This window comes from Artibeus jamaicensis, unplaced genomic scaffold (assembly GCF_021234435.1).
Source record: "Artibeus jamaicensis isolate MK-2021 breed Jamaican fruit bat unplaced genomic scaffold, CSHL_Jam_final contig_445, whole genome shotgun sequence".
NCBI classification, from domain to species: Eukaryota; Metazoa; Chordata; class Mammalia; order Chiroptera; family Phyllostomidae; genus Artibeus; species Artibeus jamaicensis.
In genome coordinates, this window is record NW_026521832.1 from 322846 (window position 1) to 346980 (window position 24135).

Here is a 24135-nt window from a genome sequence, read left to right on the forward strand (position 1 = left end):
GCCTTGGTGTGTTTCTCCTTGGGTCCAGCTTCTTTGGGACTCTGAGCTTCCTGGACTTCCTGGAAGTCTATTTCCTTTGCCAGATTGGGGAAATTCTTCTTTATTATTTGTTCAGATAAGTTTTTCACTTCTTGGTCTTCCTCTTCCCCTTCTGGTGCCCCTATAATTCGGATGTTGGAATGTTTAAAGATGTCCTGGGGGTTCCTAAGCCTCTCCTAATTTTTTTGAATTCTTTTTTCTTCTTTTTTGTTTGGTTGTTTCTTCTTTCCTTCCAGTCCACTCCATTGATTTGTGTCCCAGTTTCCTTTCCATCACTGTTGTTTCCTTGTGCATTTTCCTTCGTTTCACTTAGTGTGGCCTTCATTTTTTCATCTAATTTGTGACCAAAATCAACCAGTTCTGTGACCATCCTGATCATCAGTGTTTTGAACTATGTATGTGATAGGTCGGCTATCTCTTGGTTGCTCAAAAGTATGGGTTCTGGGGCTTTGATTTGTTCTTCTGTTTGAGCCATAATTTCTTGGTCTTTTCACGCCTGTTATGTAGTGAGTGGCGGAGCCTTAGGTGGTCACTAGGGCAGGGCAACCCAGTTGCTGGGTTGTGATGGTGTATGTGGGGGCAGGGTCAGAGAGGGAACAATGGCACTTGTGTCACTCTCTTTCATATTTCAGTCCCTTCTGCTGCTTCCCATAAGCAAACTGGGCCCTTCTGGTGCTGGTTCTGGGATGGGTGGGCTTGTGTACTTTCTAGGACCCTGTGGTCTCTCCAACAGACTTTCCTGGCACCTCAACCCCGACAAGTGTTTTCAGTCAGTGCTTTTAGGCTTTATTTCCTGTTGCTGGGGCCCTGGGTTATGTGATCTGTCTTGTTGCCCATTTTTGTCTGGTATATCTGCATGTGAATGTGTGTCCACGGTCCACCAGCAGCCTTGAGCACTTCACTGGGTCTGCTCGTCTCCTACCGGTGCCCAGGTCTGCCAGCCACCACTTTTTCCTGTCGCAACCCCTCTCTGCTGGCTGCTGACTCTGCGCCTCTTACCAATGTGGATGAATGGTTGTCAGACTTCTGTACAGTTCAATTTTCTGTCTGATCTGGTTGTATTTTTGTTTCTAAATCTTTGTTGTCATTAATTTTGGTTATGGAAGGAGGTACAGTGTTTACATCTACGCCTTCATCTTGGCCGGAAGTTGCTGAGGGGGCAGGTGGTAGGTTTCTTGACACTGGTCCTGGTGGTGATTTTTGTGGACTCCAAAAGCAAGGGTAGCAAAAGTGAAAATAAGTAAGTGGTAGGACTATGGGAAACTAAAAAGCTGCACAGCAAAGGAAACCATCAACAAAATGAAAGGGCAATCTGTATGGGTGAAAATACTTCCAAATCATATTCGATAAGGGGTTAATATCTAAAGTATATAAAGAATTCATTATCCCTGACTGGTGTGGCTCAGTGCTTTGGGTTTCATCCTGCAACCTGAAATGTGGCTTTTTCTGATTCCTGGTCAGGGCATGTGTCTGGGTTGTAGGCCAGGCTCCAGTTGGGGGCATTTGAGAGGCAGTTCTTCAATGTTTCTCTTGTACATTGATGCTTCTCTCCTTTTCTTTTTCCCTTCCTCCATAATATAAATAAAACGTTTTTTTTTAAAGAACTTGTATACAACTCAGTTGCAAAGAAGTTTGAATAGACATTTTCCTAAAGAAGATATACAGTTAGTTAGCCAATAGATACATAGATAAGATGCTCCATATCACTAATCAAAAGGGAAATACAAAGCAAAACCACAATGAAATAGCACTTCACACCTGTTATAATGGCTGCACTAAAAAAGACAGGAAATAACATGTTTTGGAAAGAATGTAGGAAGTTGGGAGTGAACCATTGTGTATTGTTGGTAGGAATATAAATTGGTGTAGCCGCTATGGAAAATAGTATGAAGGGTCCTTTAAAAATTCAAAGTAAAACTACCATATGCTCCAAATAATTCCACTTCTGGGTAATTATCTGAAGAAAACAAATACACTGATTCTAAAAGGTATTCATCCCCATTGCAGTATTATTTATAATAACAAAGACATGGAGAAACAACCTCTAAGTTACCATGAGTGGATAGATAGAAAAATTATGGGTGAGTGTGTGTGTACCAGTGGAATATTATATGGCCATAAAAATGAAATTTTGACATTGGTGACAACATGGATGGACCTGGAGGATATTATGCTAAGTGAAATAAGTCAGTCAAAAAAAGATATACCATACGATCTCACACAAAAAAAACAAGCTCAAAGTTACAGAGAACAGATTGGAGGTTGCCAGAGATGGTAAGGTAAGGGTGGGAAAAATGAGTGAAGGGGGGTGTAAAGGTATAAAGTTCCACTTATAAAATAAATAATGGGGATGTAATATAAAGCATGGTGACTATCATCAGGGAAATAAGAATCAAAACCACAACGGAGAGTTAATTACAGTATTAATAATACTGTATTACACATTTAAAACGTGTTGTGAAACAGTAGGTCTTTTAAAAAAAAGTATTTATTTTTAGAGAAGTGAAGGGAGGGAGAAAGAGCAGGGAAGAAATATCAATGTGCAGTTGCCTCTCAGGCATCCCCTACTGGGGACCTGGCCCAGTATGCAGGCGTGGGCCCTGATGGAATCAAACTAGTGACCCTTTGGTTGGCAGGCCATCCAGTACTCAGTCCGCGTGGGCCCTGATGGAATCAAACTAGTGACCCTTTCGTTGGCAGGCCATCCAGTACTCAGTCCACTGAGCCACACCAGCCAGGTTTAGAGTGTAGATTTAAAAAATTCTCATCATAAGGAAATTTTGTAACTATGCTAACTAGTGTTACTGTGATGATTTACAGTATACAAACATCAAATCATGTTGTACACCTGAAACTAATCTGTCAGTTATACCTCAATTAAGAAAGAAGTTGCCAGGTCCAGTCTACACTTAAGGAGGAGTATAGAACAATTTTTGGACATATTTTAAAACAAATATAGTGTAATTACCTATTGTTTAGCATTAGCAATAGGAGGCACCTAATTGGTTACTGTTACTGTTATTTGATTGACTTGATAAGTAAGGTGGGAACCAAGGGGTGAAAAGTATATATCATAGGAATTATATCTCAATAAAAGTGGGTTGGGGAGTGCTTATGTAGGAGCAAAATTCCTTCATTGATTTTCTTTTCCTGAAACATTGTGTCATTATCTCTGAATAACAATGACCAACTCATTAGGATAGTGTACTGGTTAGCTTTGTCTTAACTGTTCAGAACAAGTGTCATGCATATTTGTTATAAGTATTTGAAATACCAAATATAGCATATTGATATGTGTTTGTACAGTGGTGTTATTTTTAAAAAATTCTTTTAAAGGGCCCATTAAATAGTATCCTACCCAGAAACACAATGTGTAACACAAATAAAAATGGAATTGCCCTTGGAAAATGGGCCGCAAATCCCACTGATTTAGCATCTATTGCAGTCTCCTCATATTGCTTCCAGGTGTCCGAGGAACATAGATTGAAACTACCATGCAATTAGATTCCTCTCCAGCCTAAATTACAAAAATGTATTAAATGTGTAAGATAGCAGAGGTTAGGAAGATAGGCATAATAGGAAAGTAGCATTCTACTAGTTAGCTAACTGACTTCTAGTGTTATTTATTGTATAATAGTCATTGAAAAGCAAGCCATAGTGGTCAGCCGTGGATGTTTGTAGAGTACTTTCATTAGTGTGTTGAGTTGTTTACATTTTTTTTTTCCAACAGAATAATACAACAGATCTTTGCAGGGTTTTTTGCAAATTCTGCAATTCCTGGTGGATCCCCACACCCTTTTACTTGGTAAGTAACTGCCTTTTACTTTATTATGCTGGAGTAGCATTATTTCCGCTACTATAGTGTCTGTGCCATGGTAAGAAACAAAAAGCTGCATAGATGAGTACACAGATGTGATTGTCAGGCTGTTAGTCTGCCATTATTTGCAGAGCCCAAATTTAATTAGAACTTATTTTTTATTGTTCAGGCTCACAAGAGTCATCCTGATCCCCAGGATGTCTGGGCACTGTTTGTATCTAATTACATGTTGTGTTGAGGTGAGGAATGAATAGGTCTCTTTCAGGCTTGGTATCTGATTTGTGGGGTTTTCCTCATCATATAGGAAGATTTTATTCCTTACGAATTTCTGAAATTGAAAATATAATACATAACTTCTTTTCTTCCAAAGTCAAAAGGTTTATCAGAAGAAACAAAAGGCTATTATTCAGTGTCAGAGTGACATGTACAGTCATGGTTTGAGATGGATTTTCCTCTTGTCTGGACAGCTGTTTTGCCACTTTTGACTCTGCCGCAGAAGGCTTTCTTTGCCCAGAGGGACCTCTCAGTTCATCCACACAGTTATCCTATTTTCCAACCCCTAATTTCTCTAAACATGTTCCCTCCATCAACTGGGACAGTGCACCAGCAGCTCCAAAAAGAAGTGCTCCCTGCCAGGCCTCTTTTGTAAATTGTTCTAAGTTGTGATTCAAAGAGACTGCTGTGGCTGCTTCTCTACCTGAAAGCTTCTTATTGTCCAGGACCACAGGTGGCCTCTTTGAATGAGGGAGGTCTGCTGTAGATTTTTCCTAGCCACAAAGGGAAAACTCTCCTCAAAAAGCTGCTCTCTGTATGTGTAATGTAAGTGGGCATAGAGAAGACAGACTTTTCTTAGTCCGCAGGCAGTGAGTCACTCCTTTTGTTCTTGTGTGTCATGTGGTGTTTTAGGTGGCTTCACATTTTATTTTCCATTCAGGTCAGGAAAAATTTCTAGAGAATGGGAGACTATCTAGATAGATAATCTGTTTGACCTTGAAAATATTGAGAAATTCTTTACCACTTGATTTTGGAGAACTAGTGGCTTTGCAGGCCTGAGAGAGAACAGGGTCCCTCTGCTTTTTTTTTTCCCCCTGTGTTATAAGGTGGGGCCTGGTGACTCCATCTAATGCTGTCTGTCTCATCTCATGTGTAGGAGCGGGATGCTGCACTCCAACCCTGGGGACTATGCCTGGGGTCAAACAGGGCTTGATGCCATTGTAACCCAGGTGAGAAGCTGCCTTTTGAAGGTGTCTGTTCAGTGTGTCTCATAGTTCCACTAGCTTCCTGCTTTCCTTCTGCTTCTTTCTGAAATGTCAGTCACTCTGCTTTCTCTAATATTTTGAGCTTGTAGGTTTGCATTTTACTAAAGGGATGTTCTGTGGATTTAGCTCAGCATCCATGTATCTTCTATCTTTTTAGAAGATGACTTCACCTCCATAGAAGGAAAAGGTTTTTCATATAACAAACAGTATTTTGTATTTTTGGCCTCTTGTTCAGTCCTGCAAGGATCCTATTAAGTTACCTCACAAAAAAAGGAGGGTCTCCTCATGTGGTAAAGCAGGGATTTCTGCTAGATGGAGCAAAGTAGGGGAAAGAAGCAGAGGAAAAGGTATTCCCGTGCCATGTATAAATTGTTTCCATTTGTTAATGTTAATTTTTAATTTTATTGGGTTTTCATTTCCCTTGTGGATTACTGAGAATAGAAAGCATGATGTTTATATCAAAGTAATTTACCTATTTCTTGGCTTACATTATGCTACTTTCCACACTCTCATCCTTTTATTCCTTCCAGCAGAATGAAGTTTTTGGATCAGTTCAGTATTTTTGTTAAGGTTTAGTTTTGTTTGTGACGTCACAACCCTTTTGGTACCTCTAAAGTTGTTTTTTGCCCAAAGGTGGGCCTTGCAGTGATGGACTATCTGTAGACTTAAACACATGTCACTCTGAAATTGTAAAGTAATTACTAGTGTTCTTGCAGCAGGAAAGGGGAAACCTGTGCCTGTCAGAGTCTGATAGGAGTGAGAACAACTAACATTTCTAATATCTGCACTGTTTGTTCTCAGATGGAGCAGCTTATTACCCAGTTAGAGGTCTGCCACTTCTTTTTCTTATTTCGTAGCTTTTAGGACAACTGGAAAACACGGGGCCTCCTCCAGCTGACAAGGAAAAGATCACATCTCTTCCGACAGTGACAGTAACTCAGGAACAAGTTGGTAGGTTCAGTTTCTGTCATCTCCTGATCTCTGTTCAAAATTTCAGCACCTTCCTTTACTAAGGTTCTTCAAGTAAAGCTATAGCACTCCTAAAATTCCTACCTGGGTCCCTGCTAAGAAAGGTGCCTACCCTTTTCATTAGGGTTAGTCAGCAAGTATTTCCTGAATAATTACCATGTCCCTTTTCTAGATGCCTTGCAGGAAACAAGTACCAAGATACATAAGACTTGATTTCTTAAAGATTTTACTAGGGGAAGCAAAACTCTCCAAACAATTAGTTAAGAGTGTAAAAAATGTTGTTGAGCAGATGCTACTTATTGATTCCTGGGAAATAGGAAAAGATATAAATGAGAGGCTGTGAATTTGTTTTATATCTATTCTATAGTTAGATATATTAGAAATAGATATTTTATTTATGAGCACTGGAGGGATTCAGTGATAAAGGACATTATTTTGGACTGGGGATTTCTTTCCACACACACACTTAGAGTCAGAGATTTTAAAGACAGGATGGGCCACCTTAGAAAGGTCATTCTATTTAACAAAATGTATGAACCAATGTAAAAATGTCAGCATGGACATGATGTCTGAATCAGGTATGAGGAGAGTTAGACCTGAAATAGAATCTGGTTTGGGGAGTAATGGGAGGTATAAAAGGGTATAAATGGGACTGGATAAAAAGGATGGGACCTTGTTATGGAGGATACTGAAAAGGTGGCAGAGCAGTTAGGGCTGAATATTTTGAGGGTAGGGAAGTTTTGTAGGTCCCCAAGTTGAGGAATAAAGTAATTTAAGTGGTCTTTAGAGTAGATTAGTTTAGAGGTAATATCTAAAGTAGATTAGAAGAGGAAGAAAGCAGAAACAGGAATTTAAGGCGCTGTTGTAGCATTCAAGTGGGGTTCAGGTGATGGTGACAATGCTAACAAAAAGGAATGAATAGATACAAAAAACAAATGCTTTTATCACAATTGCATAATGGAATTCAGGAGAGGAAAGGGTCAAAGATGATTCTAAGATAATACAACTTTGTAACTACAGAGATGATGCTACCATTATCGGGAATGGGGGAATTGTTAATAGGCAATGATTTAGTAAGGAGGTGATGTAATGTTTTTTATTTAAAAAAAAAGATTTTATTTATTTATTATTAGAGAGGGTAAACAAGGGATAAAGAGAAGGAAAGAAACATCAATGTGTGGTTGCCTTTTACATGCCCCCACTGTGGACCTGACCTGAAACACAGGCATGTGCCCTGACTGGGAATCGAACCAGGAACATTTTGGTTCTTAGGGTATCACTCAGTGCACTGACCCACACTAGCCAAGGTTTAATGTTTTTAATTTTGAACTTGTTGAATTTTGTGGCACCAGCTGAGAATGTATACGTGAAGATGAGCTGTAGAGTACTATGAAGTTGGTATTAGGGGAAATGAGCAGGTACCAAAGTATAGGATATATTTATAGAGTTTCAAGGCCTGGTGTTAGGGAACCCATGGGAGACTGTTAACAGTAGACTAGGCATAAGAAGTAAAAACAAGAATTAGAGCCAAGGTGGTGGGAATGGAGAGGAAGGAGTGCGTCTACTAAGTGGTAGTCTTCTCTAGCTGCCTTGAGCTTAGTGGGGCATGAACCTGACCCCTGCCACTAGAGAGAGAGACTAGCTGGTGTTCTCAGAGAGAAGACTTCCTGTCTCCTGACTTGAAGCCTGAGCTACCCCAGAGCTTTGCAGTTCTGCAGCACCACCTCCCAGTATAGTTTTTAATGATAACTTGTTGAGGTTATGGGTTGTAGAGATGGCTGTGGGGCAACTGTGCTGGAAGAGAATGTGTAATGTGGAAAATAGGGTAAAAGTGGCTTGAGACACTGAATGAGAACAGTAAGATTACTAAGATGAGTCCTTTGATTGTGGCGGACATATTTCCAATGTTTTCTAAATGGAAACTGCCAGAAGTTTGTCACACATTGAGAAGATGTTGTTCCTATTCACCTAAGAGATAACTAAGCCTTAATTTATTTCTTCTAATTTTTTATATTGAAGAATAGGCCCATTTTTATCAGTCCTCTTTTTTATATCCGAGACTACTACCACTTCCAACCTCATTTTGAAATAAAATTCTTGCTTCCTATTTTTATTCTTATTGGGTGCCCTTTGTGTCTTTTCTTTATATACTCCTTTGGTTGTTAAAAAAATTGGGTTAGTTTTGTCTTCCTTCTTTTTCTTGTTTACTTTAAAAGGCATTTCTTCCTCCAACAGATATGGGCTTAGAGTGTCCAGTATGCAAAGAAGATTACACAGTTGAAGAGGAAGTCCGACAGTTACCCTGCAACCACTTCTTTCACAGCGATTGTATTGTGCCGTGGTTGGAGCTGGTGAGTATAGACCACGCTCATCTGTGACAGGGCATCTGTGCCAGTCACATCTTGTCAGGGGAATAGTTGAGAGTAAAAGTATAGTTAATAGTTAATGAAGATAAGATTTTAGTCCCTGGCTAAATCCTAGTAACATCATTACTGTTTCTTAGGTTACTATCTGGATCTTCTGACTAGGGGTTAGTAAACTATAGCCCACAGGTCACTGTGGCCTGCCATCTGTTTTTGCAAGTGGAGTTTTATTGGAACACACTTTCGTTTATTTCTTTACAAATTGTCTATGGCTACTTTTGTGTGACATCAGTGGAGTTGAGTAGTTGTGACACAAATGGTATATAGCCTGCAAAGCCTGAAATATTTACTGCCTGTCCCTATACAGAAGGTTTGCTAATCTCTGCTCTAGATCATCTCAGGTCACTGATCTGGTTAGTTCTCTTTGGTGGTATGTGTTAGCTATTGTTAAATTGCTATTAAGAACTTTCTGTCAGTTTCGTTTAAGGCTCTGTTTGAGAGATGTCCTGGTATTAAACCTTGAAGCCCAGTGTGCACTATGTGAGAATTCATAACCTTTTTGTTTTTCTACCTGCCAGCTCTCAGGGTTTCTTAAGTGTTTAGTACCTGCAACTTCTCAGGTCAAGCTGTTTACATGGACTGATATCTTTCTGTTTCAGCATGATGCATGTCCTATATGTAGGAAGAGTTTAAATGGTGAGGACTCTACTTGGCAAACCCAGAACTCTGAGGCCTCTGCAAGCAACAGATTTAGCAGTGACAGCCAGCTACATGACCGATGGACTTTCTGAAGCTAAAGACCACATCTGAGCCAGGGTTGTGGTAGTCAACTTACCACAGCTGTAAATTGTATCAAAACAAAAAAAATCGTAGCTGGATTTAGGAATTGCATAAGAAACCCCAATCCATGATATTAAAGCACTGTTTTTCTTTCAATTTAAAGTTAGTATCTATAGATGGGATTGTATCTACAGCCAAATGCCTTTTATTCCTGAATTCAGAATGATAATTTTATAAGTGTGAACCTTAATTATGTGGGTTTACCTTTGCCAGAATAGAATTAGTTCCTTAAGGTCTAGCTGGAGTTCCACTCTCTGTCATATTACCTTGTAATGGATGTTTTCACCTCCTTGTCCAGCCTTCATCCTATCATTAGTGTATTTTGCGTAAATACAGTGGAACCAGAGCCCTAAAGTTCTTCTGATGTAAAAGTTCTTCTGTTTTAATTGTTCAAAAGCATATACTCTTGGCCACATTAGCTATGAATTGAGGTCAGATTAATTCAGGAATCTGAGACTAGTGATTTTGGTTTTTTCTTGAACCCTTAGACAGCAATCAAAGAAAAATTACAGTGGGAGGGAGAAAGTGGCTTATCTTTATATTGTTTGGTTTTCTCATTTTAACATTTAAAGACTACTTCAAAAGATGTGGTTTTCACAGAGACCAGCATGACATGTCTTAGGGGTCTTCTGTTGGTAGAAATCTAATTCTGGTTCCTTTTTCTGAAAGAGCTGGACAGCATACAGGCAAAGAAGAACAGATGTTTGAAATATTTGGTACTGAGGTTTAATTTCCCTCAAAGAAAAAGAATGACTTCCTTACTGCTTCTATTCACTGTTTTTAGTAATTCATTGGCTTTTAGGAATTGACACTTTATGTCATCTCATAATTCTTTTTCCATTATAATTTTTTGTAAGCCTTTTAATCCTCTCTGAAACCTTTCTGTTTGCTTGGTTCTAGCTATACTTGGAATCTAACTGATTATTGTGATCATGCCCAAAACAATGTGGTCTACGAGTTGTAGGCCTTTTTTTTCCAGCCTAACAGTGTCCCATATACATGTACATGCTATCTGGAGCATTTGAAGAAGATCAAAAATGTCCTTGGAACATCAAGGTCTCAAAAGGAAATGATGGGGACATGTAATCACTGTTAGTACCCCCAAAGGGTTACAGAGGGGTACTTGTTTGTGTGCTGTTATCATCCCTTTATAGTTTGGAATGATCAGAATAAGAAGGCTACTTTTTGGTGAGTCTCTTTTTTGGTTTGGAGTCTTTTCTCAGTTTTTATTGATTATCATACACTAAACTCTGATTTAGGGGGTGAGGGAGGAGGGTTAGAGATATCTTTGTACTTTGATACATGGTAAAGGAGTAGTAGAGGAAAGAGAAAAAAAATAGAAAAGTGGCCTGCTGAATTAATAGCCTGTCTGTAAAAGTTGTGACCATAAGGTATGATTCATATTGGGCCCAGAGGAAATAAAAGATGTTTTTTTTTCATATGCCTCTCATGTCATACCTCTGTAGAGACTGATTCTTTGGAGAATGTGAACTATTAACTAAGGCTGTTGGTGGGGTGGGGAGCAGGGGCAGTGAAGAAGCTGGAGGGAGGTGTGAGGTATAATATGAATATTTAATGGTCACTGTTCAACTGTCTCAGAAAAATTGTGGTAGCGTAGAAAATTTTGTCTGCCTATTAAGTGTCTGGAGGTGACAGCATAGGCATTGGTATTTTTATTTATAGCTAGAGAATTAGAAGGGATTTCAGTAGCTTCACAAAATGGGGGAAACAAAGTCCTGAAATTAGGGATTTGCCTTTTAAATACACAGAGTAGCAAGTAACACCAGTCTAAATTATCTGAAATTTTCTTCACTTTCTTGTTCTGATTAGATTGGGGAGATGGCTATTTCCCCAACTCCTTCCCACTTAATGAATCTATGGTGGTTCTTCCTAGAATAGGAGGCATCTCAGACATCCACGTTAATTTAGGTTAAGGAGTGTGTTCAGGTTTTCTAGAGGGTCAGAACTATAGGGTACAGGTGTGTTTGTATGTATACATGGGTAGATTTGTAATTAATTTGCTCATGTGATATGGAGGCTAAGAAGTCCCAACATACGCAGTCAGCCAGCCTGGGGAGAAAAAGTAGTGTCATTTCTATTTGATTCTAGAGACCTGAGCATAGTTGAGTTGATTGTGTAAGTTCTAGTTCAAAAGCTGGAAGCTTCAAAAACCAAGAGGAGCTGATGTTTCAGTTTGAATTGAAAGGCAGGAAAGGACCAATGTTCTAACTCAGTCAGGCAGAAGGAGTTCCTACTTGCTAGCAGTATTGTCAGCCATTTTGTTCTATTTAGGCCTTCAGCTGATTGGATGAAGCTCACCCATATAAGGGAGAGGTCTGCTTTATTTAGTCTACTGATTGAGATATTAATCTTACCAAAAGTAGCCTCGTAGACATACTGAGAGTAATGTTTGACCAAATATCTTGGCCAAACATATCTTGGCCAGTAACTCATGGCTGAGTTACGTTGACAAATACAATTAAGCATCACAAGAAAGAAAAATAAGAGATGATGAACACAGCAGAATTCTCCTTATTTCACTTAAGTTTTGCCATATTAACTATGTGTCTCAGTGGAAATACCTGCCCTTTTTCTTTCTTGTTTTTAGGTTTCCCTTTATTTTTTTAAAATATATTTTATTGACTATGCTATACAGTTCTCCCAGTTTTCCTCCTCTACCTCCATTCACCTGGTACCCCCATTCCCTTCAACAATACTCCACCCCTTAGTTCATGTCCATGGGTCATGCATATAAGTTCTTTGGCTACTCCATTTCCTATACTGTTGCTAACACCTACCTGTCTATTTTGTACCTACCAATTTGTACTTCTTAATGCCTGCACCTTTCCCCCACTCTCCTCCTTCCCCTTCCCAGCTGATAACCCTCCAAATGATCTCTAAATCTATGGTTCTGTTCCTGTTCTGCTTGTTTTAGTTTGCTTTTTAGATTCAGTTGCTGATGGTTGTGGATTTGTTGCCATTTTAATGTTCATAGTTTTATCTTCTTTTTCTTACATAGTTGTTCCCTTTAACATTTCATATAATAATGATTTGGTGATAATGAACTCCTTCAGCTTTACCTTACCTGGGAAGCACTTTATCTGCCCTTCCATTCTAAACAACAGCTTTGCTGCATAGAGTAATCTAAGTTGTAGGTCCTTGCTTTTCATCATTTTGAATACTTCTTACCAGTCCCTTCTAGCCTGCAAATTTTCTTTTGAGAAATCAGCAGAAAGGCCTAGGGGAACTCCTCTATAGGTAACTAACTGCTTTTCTCTTGCAGCTCTTAAGATTTTCTCTTTATCTTTAACCTTTGGCATTTTAATTATGTATCTTGGTGTGGTCCTCTTTGGGTCCAACTTGTTTGGGATTCTCTGTGCTTCCTGGACTGTTTCCTTCACCAAATGAGGAAGTTTTCTTTCATTATTTTGTGAGACGTTTTCAATTTCTTGCTCTTTGTCTTCTCCTTGTGGCACCCATATGATTTGGATGTTGTTATGTCTGGAGATGTCCAACGGGCTCCTTATTCTCTCCTCTTTTTTTCTTTTTGCTGTTCTGATTGAATACTTTTTTCTTCCTTATGTTCTAAATTGTTTCGATTCTCGGCTTCTTCTCCTCCACTGTGGTTTCCTGTAGATTTTTTTAAAATTTTACTTAATGCAACTTTCATTTCTGTGTGGGTCTTTTTTATGCCATTGCAGTACCCAATGAGTTTTGAGCATCCTGATCACCAGTATTTTGAACTGTGCATCTGATAGGTTGCTTATCTCAGTTTCATTTAATGTTTTTTTTTTATTGATTATGCCATTACATTTGTTCTATTCCCCCCACCCCGTTCCCCTCTACCCTGCACACCCCTCTCCCACCATTACCCGCCTTTAGTTCATGAACACGTGTCTCAAGTTCTTTAGATTCTGTATTTCCCCTACTATTCTTACCCTCCCCCCTCTCTATTTTCTACCTACCATCTATGCTACTTATTTTCTGTACCTTCTCCCCCCTTCTCCTTCTCCCACTCCCCTGTTGCTAATCCTCCATGTGATCTTCGTTTCTATGGTTCTGTTCCTGATCTAGCTGTCCTCTTAGTTTGCTTTTGTTTTAGGTGTGGTTGTTGATAACTGTGAGTTTGCTGTCCTTTCACCGTTCATCTTTTTTATCTTCTTCTTTTTCTTATATAAGTCCCTTTAACATTTCATATAATAAGGGCTTGGTGATGATGAACTCCTTGAACTTGATCTTATCTGAGAAGCACTTTATCTGTTCTTCCATTCTAAATGAAAACTTTGCTGGATAGATCAATCTTGGATGTAGGTCTTTGGATTTCATGACTTGGAATACCTCTTTCCAGCCCCTTCTTGCCTTAAGGTCTCTTTTGAGAAATCAGCTGACAGTCTGATGGGAACTCCTTTGTAGGTGACTGTCCCCTTATCTCTTGCTGCTTCTAGGACTCTCTCCTTCATTTTAATCTTGGCTAATGTAATGATGATGTGCCTTGGCGTGTTCCTTCTTGGGTTCAACTTCTTCAGGACTCTCTGAGCTTCCTGGATTTCCTGGAAGTCTATTGCCTTTGCCAGAACGGGGAAGTTCTCTTTTATTATTTGTTCAAATAAGGTTTCCACTCGTGACTGTTCCTCTTCTCCTTCCGGTACCCCTATAATCGGATGTTGGAACGTTTAAAGATGTCCTGGAGGTTCCTAAGCCTCTCCTCATTTTTTTGAATTCTTGTTTCTTCATCCTTTTCTGTTTGGTCATTTTTTCCTTCCTTCTGGTCTACTCACTTGATTTGAGTCCCAGTCTCCTTTCCATTACTATTGGTTTCCTGTGCATTACCATTCATTTCCATTTGTTTAGCCTTCATATGTTCCTCTAATTTGTGACTAAAATCAATCAGTTCTGTGAGGATCCTGATCACCAGTGTTTTGAACTGTACATCTGAAAGTTTGGCTATTTCTTCATCACTTAGATTTATCCGCTGTGGGGCTCTGAGTTGTTCTTGAGCCATGTTTTTATCTGTTTGTGCCTGTTAGGTATGAGGAGTGGAGCCTTAGTTATTCACCAGGGCAGGGCCACATAGGTTGCTAGTTTGTGATGCTGTCTGTGGGGGCGGGGTCAGAGAGGGAGCAATGGCGGTCCTCTCAGCTTGCTCAGTTCATCCCATCATTTGCCCCTGCCTGTTTATCTGAGTGGAAATGTGCGAGCCCGCCGCCCTGCGCCATGTGGTCTCAATGCTCACCTCTTCACTGGTTTATCTGCACGCAAATGCTCGACCGACCGCAGACAGACAGCCGTGCCTCTTCCCTGTGTCTGCCTGTAGCTAGCCTGCACCTGGAATCCACGCCTTTGGCTGCTTGCGCACCACCCCGGTTGGGGATCTTTTTGGCCAACCTGCTCCGCTGCTGGCTTCACCCCTCTTATCAATTTAGCTGAGCATTTCGTTGTTTTCAGACTCCGTATTGTCAATTTTTTGTGTGGTTTGGTTGTGTTTATTGTTGTTAAAACTTTGTTGTTTTTTAGATTTGGTTGTGTGCGGACTCAAGGTGTTTCCACCTACGCCTCCATCTTGGAAGTCCTCATTTAGTTTTTTTTTCCTGGAGTTTTGTTCTTTTCATTTGGGCCATATTTTTTGGTTGCCTCAATTTGGTAGCCTCCCTGTATTTATTCTGTGTATTAGGTAAAACTGCTTTGACTCCCTGTGGTAGTAGAGTGGCCTATTGTAGACAAAGCACCTGTAAATCATATGGGGTAGAGCTTTAGGTAATTGCCACGGTGGGGCAAACCAGTTCATTGCTTTGTGGCTCTGTGGGTGGGGAGGACTTTGAAGGGACAGTGCTGCTGTGGGGCTTCTGGAGATTGCCCAGAAGGAAGCCTTCTCCTGGCACACTCCTGTTGCCAGTCACTTCACTTTCTCTTCTTCCCATATGCCACTTGTGCCCTTCTAGCTATTGCTCTTGCGCTGAATCCCAGGTGGGGTGGGTCTGCATATGTCCTGAGACCTTTGTAGGCCCTTTAACAGTTTCTTGAGAAACCTGTAGTTTCTTTTGCTGCCCCAATCCCCACTGGTTTTTACAGCCAGAAATTATTGGGACTTATCTTTCTGGCACTGGAACCCTGGACTGGGTGGGGTAGTGTGGTTGGGGGCTGGGGTTGCTCACTCCAGAGGTATCCCTCCCTATATTTTTCTAGCACCTGTTAATGTGGGACTGCCTCTCTGGGCCACTCCTCATCTCTGCCCCTCCTGCCCATTTGGGTAAATGTGGCTTCTTTAAATCCTTGTTTGTTGGACTTCCATACTGCTTGATTTTCTGATGAATCTGGTTGATAATTGTTCTGTGGTCTAGTTGTAATTTTTGTTGTAGTTGTGTGCAGAGGTGAAGCGTGTTCAGCCTTACTTCCATCTAGAGTGGAAGTCCAAAATATCTGTCTTGCTTAGAGACCTCAATATTACAGTTAAACTGTAGAAGAAATAACATATGGGATGAGGACCAGTTTGCTGTGTGTGTCATAGGTGTTTTTCCTCTTCTATTTACATTATTCTAGAAGTCTGAAATGCCTCCTATTCTAGGAAGAAACATTGTAGATTCATTGGTCTAACACCACAGCATGTCTGGGATTGAGAGCTTGTTTCTAGGAATACCTTGCTCTAAGATATATAGAACACAGTTAAATTACAGTGCCCAAGGCAAAAGGCTACATAACTCAGATTTCCCAGGTGTTTCATTCCTTTATAACTGGAAGGTATATAGATTTAGGAATCTGGAGCCTTAATAGGAATCAGGACGTGCCTTAGCTTTCCCTGATTGCTAAAGAAAAGAGAAAACTTGCATTTTCAGATCTTGAACCCTTAGATTTGAGGCCTCTACTTTCATATTAAATGGCCTACCCTTTGAGTCCCATGCAGAGTTAAACAGAGTGGTGACTTTTAGCTTATAGAGCTTCAACATCTTTAAAGTTTCTAAGCAAATGAGTTTGGAGCAGTGAGATGGAATAATCCTGGTACAAAAATTAATTTTCCATTGAAGTTCCTATTGGCAGTTTTGAGGAACTTATAGAATCCAGAATAACATTTTGTCCCTGTTGGTATAGCTCCTTGATTCATTCCTTACAATATTAATTTCTAAGGAAAGGGAATTATTCTAGGTGGAGGATGTGGGAAGGGTTATAAATCAAGTAGCTTCCTTTGCTTATTATAAGTTTTAGCTGTCAACATTTGCTACATAGCAACTAAACAAGTGCTTGTTAAATGTTTTCCTTGTATAGTACTCTGTCTGGTCCAATAGTTAGAAGGAAGATTTGGGGGGAACACTTTTTCTGCAACAATATTACTGTTAGTGGTTGTTAGAAAAATTCTTTGTTTATGTCATTGTATTGCACATTTATATATCTGTGTGTGTATATATTCACAGACAGACATACATGCACATTTCACTTGAGAAGAAGAAAGATTATGATGGGCACTGAGGTAGAAGGAGCAGTGACACAGCAGAGGACTGGAGCCTGATGGTCTGATTCTCTCATTGTACATACCTCAGGCCCTTGTGTTTTTGTAGTTTGGTTTTGGGACACTGTTGGCCTTTGCTAGCCAACAGTGTTGAAGGGATTAAGTAGAGGTAAAAGTCCGGTCATTCATGAGGTTAAGAATAAAAGGCTTTCAGGCTTCTATATTATATTAAGTTAATCTCAAATATGATTGTTTTTTTCTTGTTAAATTACTGCTGCAAACTAACTTCTTTCATGACCTACATGCTTCAGTTTCTTTCTCCCTTGTGTCTAGGTGCTGTTTCCTCAAGGAATACTAATTAAATATGTCAGTCTAATGAGGAGGAAATCATAGTCTGTGTCTGTTTTAAATAACAATACAGTAGGGTCTGGGGCTTTTGGATGTGGAAGGGTACTTCAGAAAAGACACACTTTATAAATAAAATTAAAAAAAAAAAAGAAAAGACACACTTTAAGGAGGAAAAGGAGCAAGGCTTGTACAGACAGGTGATACTAGGGGAAAATCCTCTTTGGGTCCTGGTGGAGACGGGAAGATTCTTGTTTACAGGTGTTGTTTACAATAATTAAAGCAGTGGAGATTTGGGAGTTTGGGGGACTAGCAGGACAGAGTTATCTTGTTGAGAATTTCCAAAATGAATCTTGCATAAGTTTTCGTTCAGAGAGCTGGAGAAATATTTAATGGGGTAAACATCACAAGTGGCTATTCTTGGAGAGGAAATTGTAGCTTGTGGTAATGTCATTGTTTCCAGCAGTAGGCTGGAAACCTCAAGGCTGTCTCAAGAATTTAAAATATAATGGATAAAATATAATGTTTACAACTGGAGATTTTTTTCAGGATCAAAATAGAGCCGTTAGCTGATACATAAGACACTGAGGGTTTGATCCCTCATACCTGCCAGACAAATGGAATTACATGCATTCAACTCTAAGATCTTACACATATAAACCTTATGTTTTGCCAGATTACACTTAGAAGATATCCATGAAGGTGGAGTCTATATGTTGCCTTTCCTCTTGCAGCTGAGACACTTATTTCTGTGCATTATGGGATGTAGGCTTGTGATTTTTTTACATCTAATAAGATGTATCATTTTTAAGGCCCCCAAATTTTTAAACTCCTTCCAAACAAGGTGATAGTTTTATTTATGTTTTTAATATATTTTATTGATTATGCCATCACAGTGGTTCTATTCCACCCTTCATTCCCCTCCACCCTGCACACCCCCTCCCCCACCATTGCCCCCCTAAAGTTTATGACCACACGTCTGAAGTTCTTTAGATTCTATATTTTCCCTACTATTCTTGCCCTCCCCCCTCTCTATTTTCTACCTACCATCTATGCTACTTATTTTCTGTACCTTCTCCCCCCTTCTCCTTCTCCCACTCCCCTGTTGTTTTTTATCTTCTTCTTTTTCTTATATAAGTCCCTTTAACATTTCATATAATAAGGGCTTGGTGATGATGAACTCCTTGAATTTGGTCTTATCTGAGAAGCACTTTATCTGCCCTTCCATTCTAAATAAAAGCTTTGCTGGATAGAGCAATCTTGGTTGTAGGTCTTTGGATTTCATGACTTGGAATACCTCTTTCCAGCCTCTTCTTGCCTGGAAGGTCTCTTTTGAGAAATCAGCTGACAGTCTGATGGGAACTCCTTTGTAGGTGACTGTCCCTTTATCTCTTGCTGCTTCTAGGACTCTCTCCTTCATTTTAATCTTAGCTAATGTAATGACGATGTGCTATGGTGTGTTCCTTCTTGGGTCCAACTTCTTCAGGACTCTCTGAGCTTCCTGGATTTCCTGGAAGTCTATTGCCTTTGCCAGAACGGGGAAATTCTCCTTTATTATTTGTTCAAATAAGTTTTCCACTTGTGGCTGTTCCTCTTTTCCTTCTGGTACCCCTATATTTCAGTTGTTGGAACGTTTAAAGATGTCCTGGAAGTTCCTAAGCCTCTCCTCATTTTTTTGAATTCTTGTTTCTTCATCCTTTTCTGTTTGGTCATTTTTTCCTTCCTTCTAGTCTACTCACTTGATTTGAGTCCTAGTTTCCTTTCCATTACTATTGGTTTCCTGTGCATTTCCCTTCATTTCAATTAGTTTAGCCTTCATATGTTCCTCTAATTTGTGACTAAAATCAACCAGTTCTGTGAGGATCCTGATCACCAGTGTTTTGAACTGTGCATCTGAAAGTTTTGCTATTTCTTCGTCACTTAGAGTTATCAGCTGTGGGGTTTTGAGTTCTTCTTGAGCCATAATGTTTTGCTCTGTTCGCACCTGTCATGTATGAGGAGGGGAGCCTTAGGTGTTCACCAGGGTGGGGACACCCAGGTTGCTGGTTTGCGACGCTGCATGTGGGGGCAGGGTCAGAGAGGGACAGTAGCGGTCCCCTCTGCTGCCTCCTGATGCTGGGGCCTGTGCAGTCTGTCTCACTGCTTTCTCCTTCGCTGGTTTATCTGCACTCGAATGTGTGACATCGGTCAGCCCTCAGTGGGTCTGCTGGCTGCTACTCCATACCTGGGATCCACCCACGGCTTCCTGCACGCTTGGGTCTCATGCCCCGGTCCCGCGCCCAGGTAGGTCAGATCTTTCCTGCCTGACCCCACTCTGCTGCTGGCTTTGCCCCTCTTACCAGTCTGGCTGAAACGTTTGTTTTTGTCAGACTTCCATATAGTTCCGTTTTCTTTGGTGTGGCTGAGTTTTTGTTGCTAAAACCTTGTTGTTTTTAAACTTGGTTTTGGGAGAAGGCATAGTGTTTCCACCTATGCCTCCATCTTGGCAGAAGTCTCCGATAGTTTTATTTTTAGTACCTTAGTGAAAACAATTCATAACAAAGAGCTGCTATGGTTTCAGTAATGCTATTAAATTAATTTGTTTTCATTAGTCACAGCAGAATCTATAATACATCCAGTTGAAATACAGTATGTACTTACTTGTACGATGTATTTTAAAACTTCGTTTGCCCCAGACACATAGCTGGTATGTTGCAGAGCCAGGTCTTTTGACTCCATGCCAGTTTTTTTAACCTCCATAAGACAAAGTCCAAAATCATTTGAGTTTGAGGTTTAAGACCGTTATTAATAAGGGGCTTACCCATCTCTTTCAGCCTTCTCTTTCTGTGTTCCCACAAACATTATTTTCTACTTTTGGCAGGTCCTAGCCAAGGATCACAGGTAAGGTGTCTGTTTCTTTTTCATGATTTGCTGTTTAGCTCCACTTAAATTTTCTGTGTTTCTACCTCTTCATTCATGTATTTCTTTCTATCAGAGATATTTCTTTCTGTCCCCTCCTCTTGGCTTAACTATGACAAGAGCTTATCTGTTTAAAGGGAGAGAGGATTTGTGAATTTAGGAGATAAAGGCTGTGAATATTGCTTTGGGCATTTATATGAAAAAAAAAAGAAATGACCAAAGATGTTGACAAGTACTTAGTTGAAAGACACTTGTGATCTACAGGGCACCTCTTCTTCACAAATCTTCCTACAGCCTTGCTATGTGGATTGCTTTTGAACACCATTTCCTCTGTTTTCAGGCCAACTCAAACACTGGGTCTGGGTGAGTTTTTCCTCTTGTCCTACCTATCTTTGCTTGTTTCCTCTTTCTTCCCTCCTTTAGTGGTAAATAAAAATTTCTTTAAAAAAAAATTGGTGTTCTCAATTTGCTTGACTTGCTTGTTTTACTGTGTTGGAGGGGAGGGAGGAAAAATTCTTCTGGAACACAAAATCTTGTACTGTTCTAGTGTTTGAGTAAGAACTGCACACTAGCCACTTTTGTGAGAGTTGCTTTTTACCTGCTGGGACTGAGTTGGGAAGAAAGGCAGGTTTGCTTTGGCAGTGAGTAAGGAAGATCAAGAGATAACGCTCTTTGCCATATTTTATATTCCCCTGTGCCCTGTTTTGTTTTCTTTTTGTAATGTGAAAGATACCAAGTTAAAAATAGTCATATTTATCTTATTGTGATTTTTTTTAAAGTTTCTTCTGGCACAAAGTTCTTACAAAGCTATAGAAAAAAAAGAAAAGTTTGTATTACTACCACATAACTTAGTATAGCAATATAATCACTTTGGATGTGTGTTTGATAGGTGCTTATGACTAGAGAGGGAGTGGAAAAGAAAAAAACATGGAATGTATTATGTGTTGTGTTTTACTGCTGAAGTTGCAATTGTTATCTTTAGCAAATCTAACATTCTGTGGAACTGGGGAGGAAGCTAACCATCAGTCTCTCCTTGCTGGAAGATAGGACAGTCAAAGAAGAATATAGGTGCCACTCAAAGTTCAAGTTATGTTTTCCATGTATAGCACTGAATAGTTTGCCATGGTGATAGGACGGGTACTCAGTGAAATTAGTTATGAGGAAAGCACAGATTCAGCAAAGTCCCTCATTCTTTTTGTCTCATGTAAGTATGACAGCTTGGTCTATATAATCCCCCTAGACCTCAGTAAACATATACTTTTATTCCCTTTAATAATTCTGGTAAGGCCCTGGCTGGTGTAGCTCAGGAGATTGAGCATGGGCCTGCGAACCAAAGGATCAAGGTTTTATTCCCAGTTAGGGCACATGCCTGGGTTGCAGGCCATTTCCCAGTAGGGGACACATGATAGGTAACCATACGTTGATATTCCTCTCCCTCTCTCCTTCTCTTCCCCTCTAAAGATAAATAAATAAATAATTTTTTTTAAGTTTATTATTTAAAAAAAATAAAATAATTCTGGTAAGTCTTGTTGGGGAAAGGAGGAAAAGGAAAGGAATGGACTATCAAACTATCAAAACTTCATTCTCTTCACCTGACTAGAAAAGGGAAAAGAGCTTAGAGATTTTTTTCTCTAGCATTACCTGGGAGTCAGAGGTAGTAAGTGGTAGTAGATTGAATGGCTAATCTTAATTTACTCTTTAAAGTTTTTATTCTGTATGAAGGAATAAAATTTATTAACAATAATCTAACCATCTGAGGGAATTTAGATTTAATAAAGAATATGTCTAGCCCTGGCTGGTGTGGCTCAGTGGATTGAGTGCTGGCCTGTGAACCAAGGGGTCCTTGGTTCAATTCCCAGTCAGGGCACATGCCTGTGTTGTGGGTCAGGTCCCAGGTTGCACACGAGAAGCAACCGCATGTTGGTGTTTCTCTCCCTCTCTTTCTTCCTTCCCTTCTGTCTAAAAATAAAATCTTTAAAAAAAAAAAAAAAAAAAGTCTAACAGGCCAGACTGCTTTATATCCATCAGTTTCTTCTTGAAACTAGCAAAGACTTACATTTGGCAGGTCCTTGCCAAGGGTCAGGTTCCTTTTGATAGCTTGTAGTTAAAGAGTTGGAATTAAGGGAGTGTTAAGTAGCCTATTTCTAGAAATGGAAGGAGGCAGTCTCAGAATAGGGAAGGCTGTACAATTTGAGAGAAGGTACTTTAGATCATAGTAGGTAATTACTGAGAGCACAGGATTTTAGAGAAGGACCTGTATTCCTGTGAACTGGGGCAACATTTAACATCTGTTCTTGTTGCTGAGGTTAGGACCATCATGTAAACTCTAGCCTGTTATATGTTGTGGACCACTCTGCCTGGATTCAGGCATTGTAACTCAGACACCTCCCCCCGCCCTGTGGCTTAGGATAAGCAAGTGACCTCCGGAATGCCAGCCACAGGAGACAAGGTTTGTCTCTGGTAGCAAACGCTGCCTCAATTTCCTCTCCCTGCCCCAAAAACATGGTCAATGTTGTTGACATGTAAGTCTCCTCACAGTAGGGAGCAACCTAAACCAGACATGATCATTTGGCAGGCCATCATGGAAGGACTCAGGGTTCTGCAACAAAGAGCCAGCAATAGACCCATGCCCCCCAGCTATGTGACATAGACCGGGTCCCCATGTCCTCTGGGAGAAGCACTTCTAGGCTCTAATCCTCTTAAGCCTGAATCCCCAATGGGAGGGGTACAGCTCCTTGCTTGGCCAGACCAGATCCCCGAGGGGGGTTGGGGGGAGGGGAGGATCTGGTATCACAAAAAATTCCTGAAAAGCTTGTGAAACCTGCTCTACTAAAGAGTGTTTTCATTCATATGATAAGGGTCCAAGCAGGAAACCCTAAAGTTTTTGCAAACTCCCTTCCTGACAGACTGACTCAGTTTAAGCCCTCAGATTTCTTTGAAATGTTATCTACTGTTTGATCCTTGCCACCCTGTATTCCTGTGTATTACAACCCAGTAAAAGCCTTTGGAGGAAGGGGCTCGAGGCCTTTTTTTCCTGAGAAACTGGCCACCTCTCCTCCCCAAGCAGATCTTGTCTTGGTAGTGTTTACTTTCACCCGTGGCAGACGGGGGACTTCCAGGAAAAGTCGCCCCCACAGTCATAAATTTCTTGCAACAAATTTTAAGAGCCTACATTGTGCCTGGTACTTTTTTTGTTGTTAAGATAAAGTCCCATCATTTATAGAACTTAGATTCAGGCAGCATTCAAACAGTGTTTGTTATTGATTTGAAGAATGCCTAAATAAAATGGAATTAGAATGCCAAAGGTAGGCAAAAACCTGCCTCAGTTACTGATTATGCAAAAATGTAGTGACAAAACTTTGCAAATTCCAATCTAATAGGGAAAACTCTGATTCATATTGATAAATGGTGCTCAGAGGACTAAGCCAAAAGTTTTACATGTTCTTGGTCTGGCCATCAGCTTTTGCTGAAGAGTTGCATTGTTCAAACCTCACTTCCAGACTAGGTCTGTCTCTTACTTTTTTCATTTTCATATAATGGCCTCAACCTGTAGCCCTTTCTGTGTTCATTTAGTGCATAAAGGCAGCTGTATTTACTTGACTTTCTGAGAGGTCTATCTTACCCAAAGGAAAGTCTGATTCATTTATCCTTCCCTAGTTAGTATTGTTACAGGAAGAACTCAGGCCGAACACTGGAGAAAGCAAAGTGGATCCTTTATGCATGTGGACCCAGAGAAGGCAGTCTACAAATTCTGGACACCGAGCTGTGGGGAGCAGTTGCTTTTATAGAGTAAGGAGTGGAGCGTTATTTCTGGCATAAAAGCCACAAACAGCTTCAGAAGCAGGAAGCAAAGGAGCATAGTGTTATCTGTGGCACACAGGCAACAAGCAGTTTACAGGAGCAAGAAGCAAAAAGCCAAGTCATTCTCTGGGTGCTCTGCTATTTTTTAAAATGACTGCCAGTTTCCTCTAATAGTCTTCCATTTTGATGCTATAGGCGTCATTGGCTACCTTTAGCTGGCTGTTATCTTGGCTTCTGGATCTCTGTAGGTTTTGGTGCCTATATTGGTATTATTGGAGGGTGAGGACTTTTGCTGTGGCTCATCTAGTCACTGCGGCCTCTAGAGTTTGGTCTATGGTCTGCAATATGCAGGTCCCAAAGCATATT

The 24135-nt window shown here is 40.2% G+C and overlaps 1 protein-coding gene across 2 annotated transcripts in view; it reads left to right on the forward strand.

Moving 5' to 3' along the window:
- Positions 1-10737, forward strand: part of RNF115 (ring finger protein 115) — a 91224-nt gene extending 80487 nt beyond the window's left edge. For both annotated transcript variants that reach the window (XM_037145402.2, XM_037145404.2), the window contains 5 exons: positions 3770-3844; positions 5007-5079; positions 5973-6066; positions 8320-8435; positions 9107-10737. In XM_037145402.2, coding sequence (XP_037001297.1) covers positions 3770-3844; positions 5007-5079; positions 5973-6066; positions 8320-8435; positions 9107-9238 — 490 coding nt within the window. In that variant the 3' untranslated portion in view covers positions 9239-10737. The remainder of the gene's footprint in view (positions 1-3769; positions 3845-5006; positions 5080-5972; positions 6067-8319; positions 8436-9106) is intronic.
- The last annotated feature ends 13398 nt before the right edge of the window (positions 10738-24135 follow it).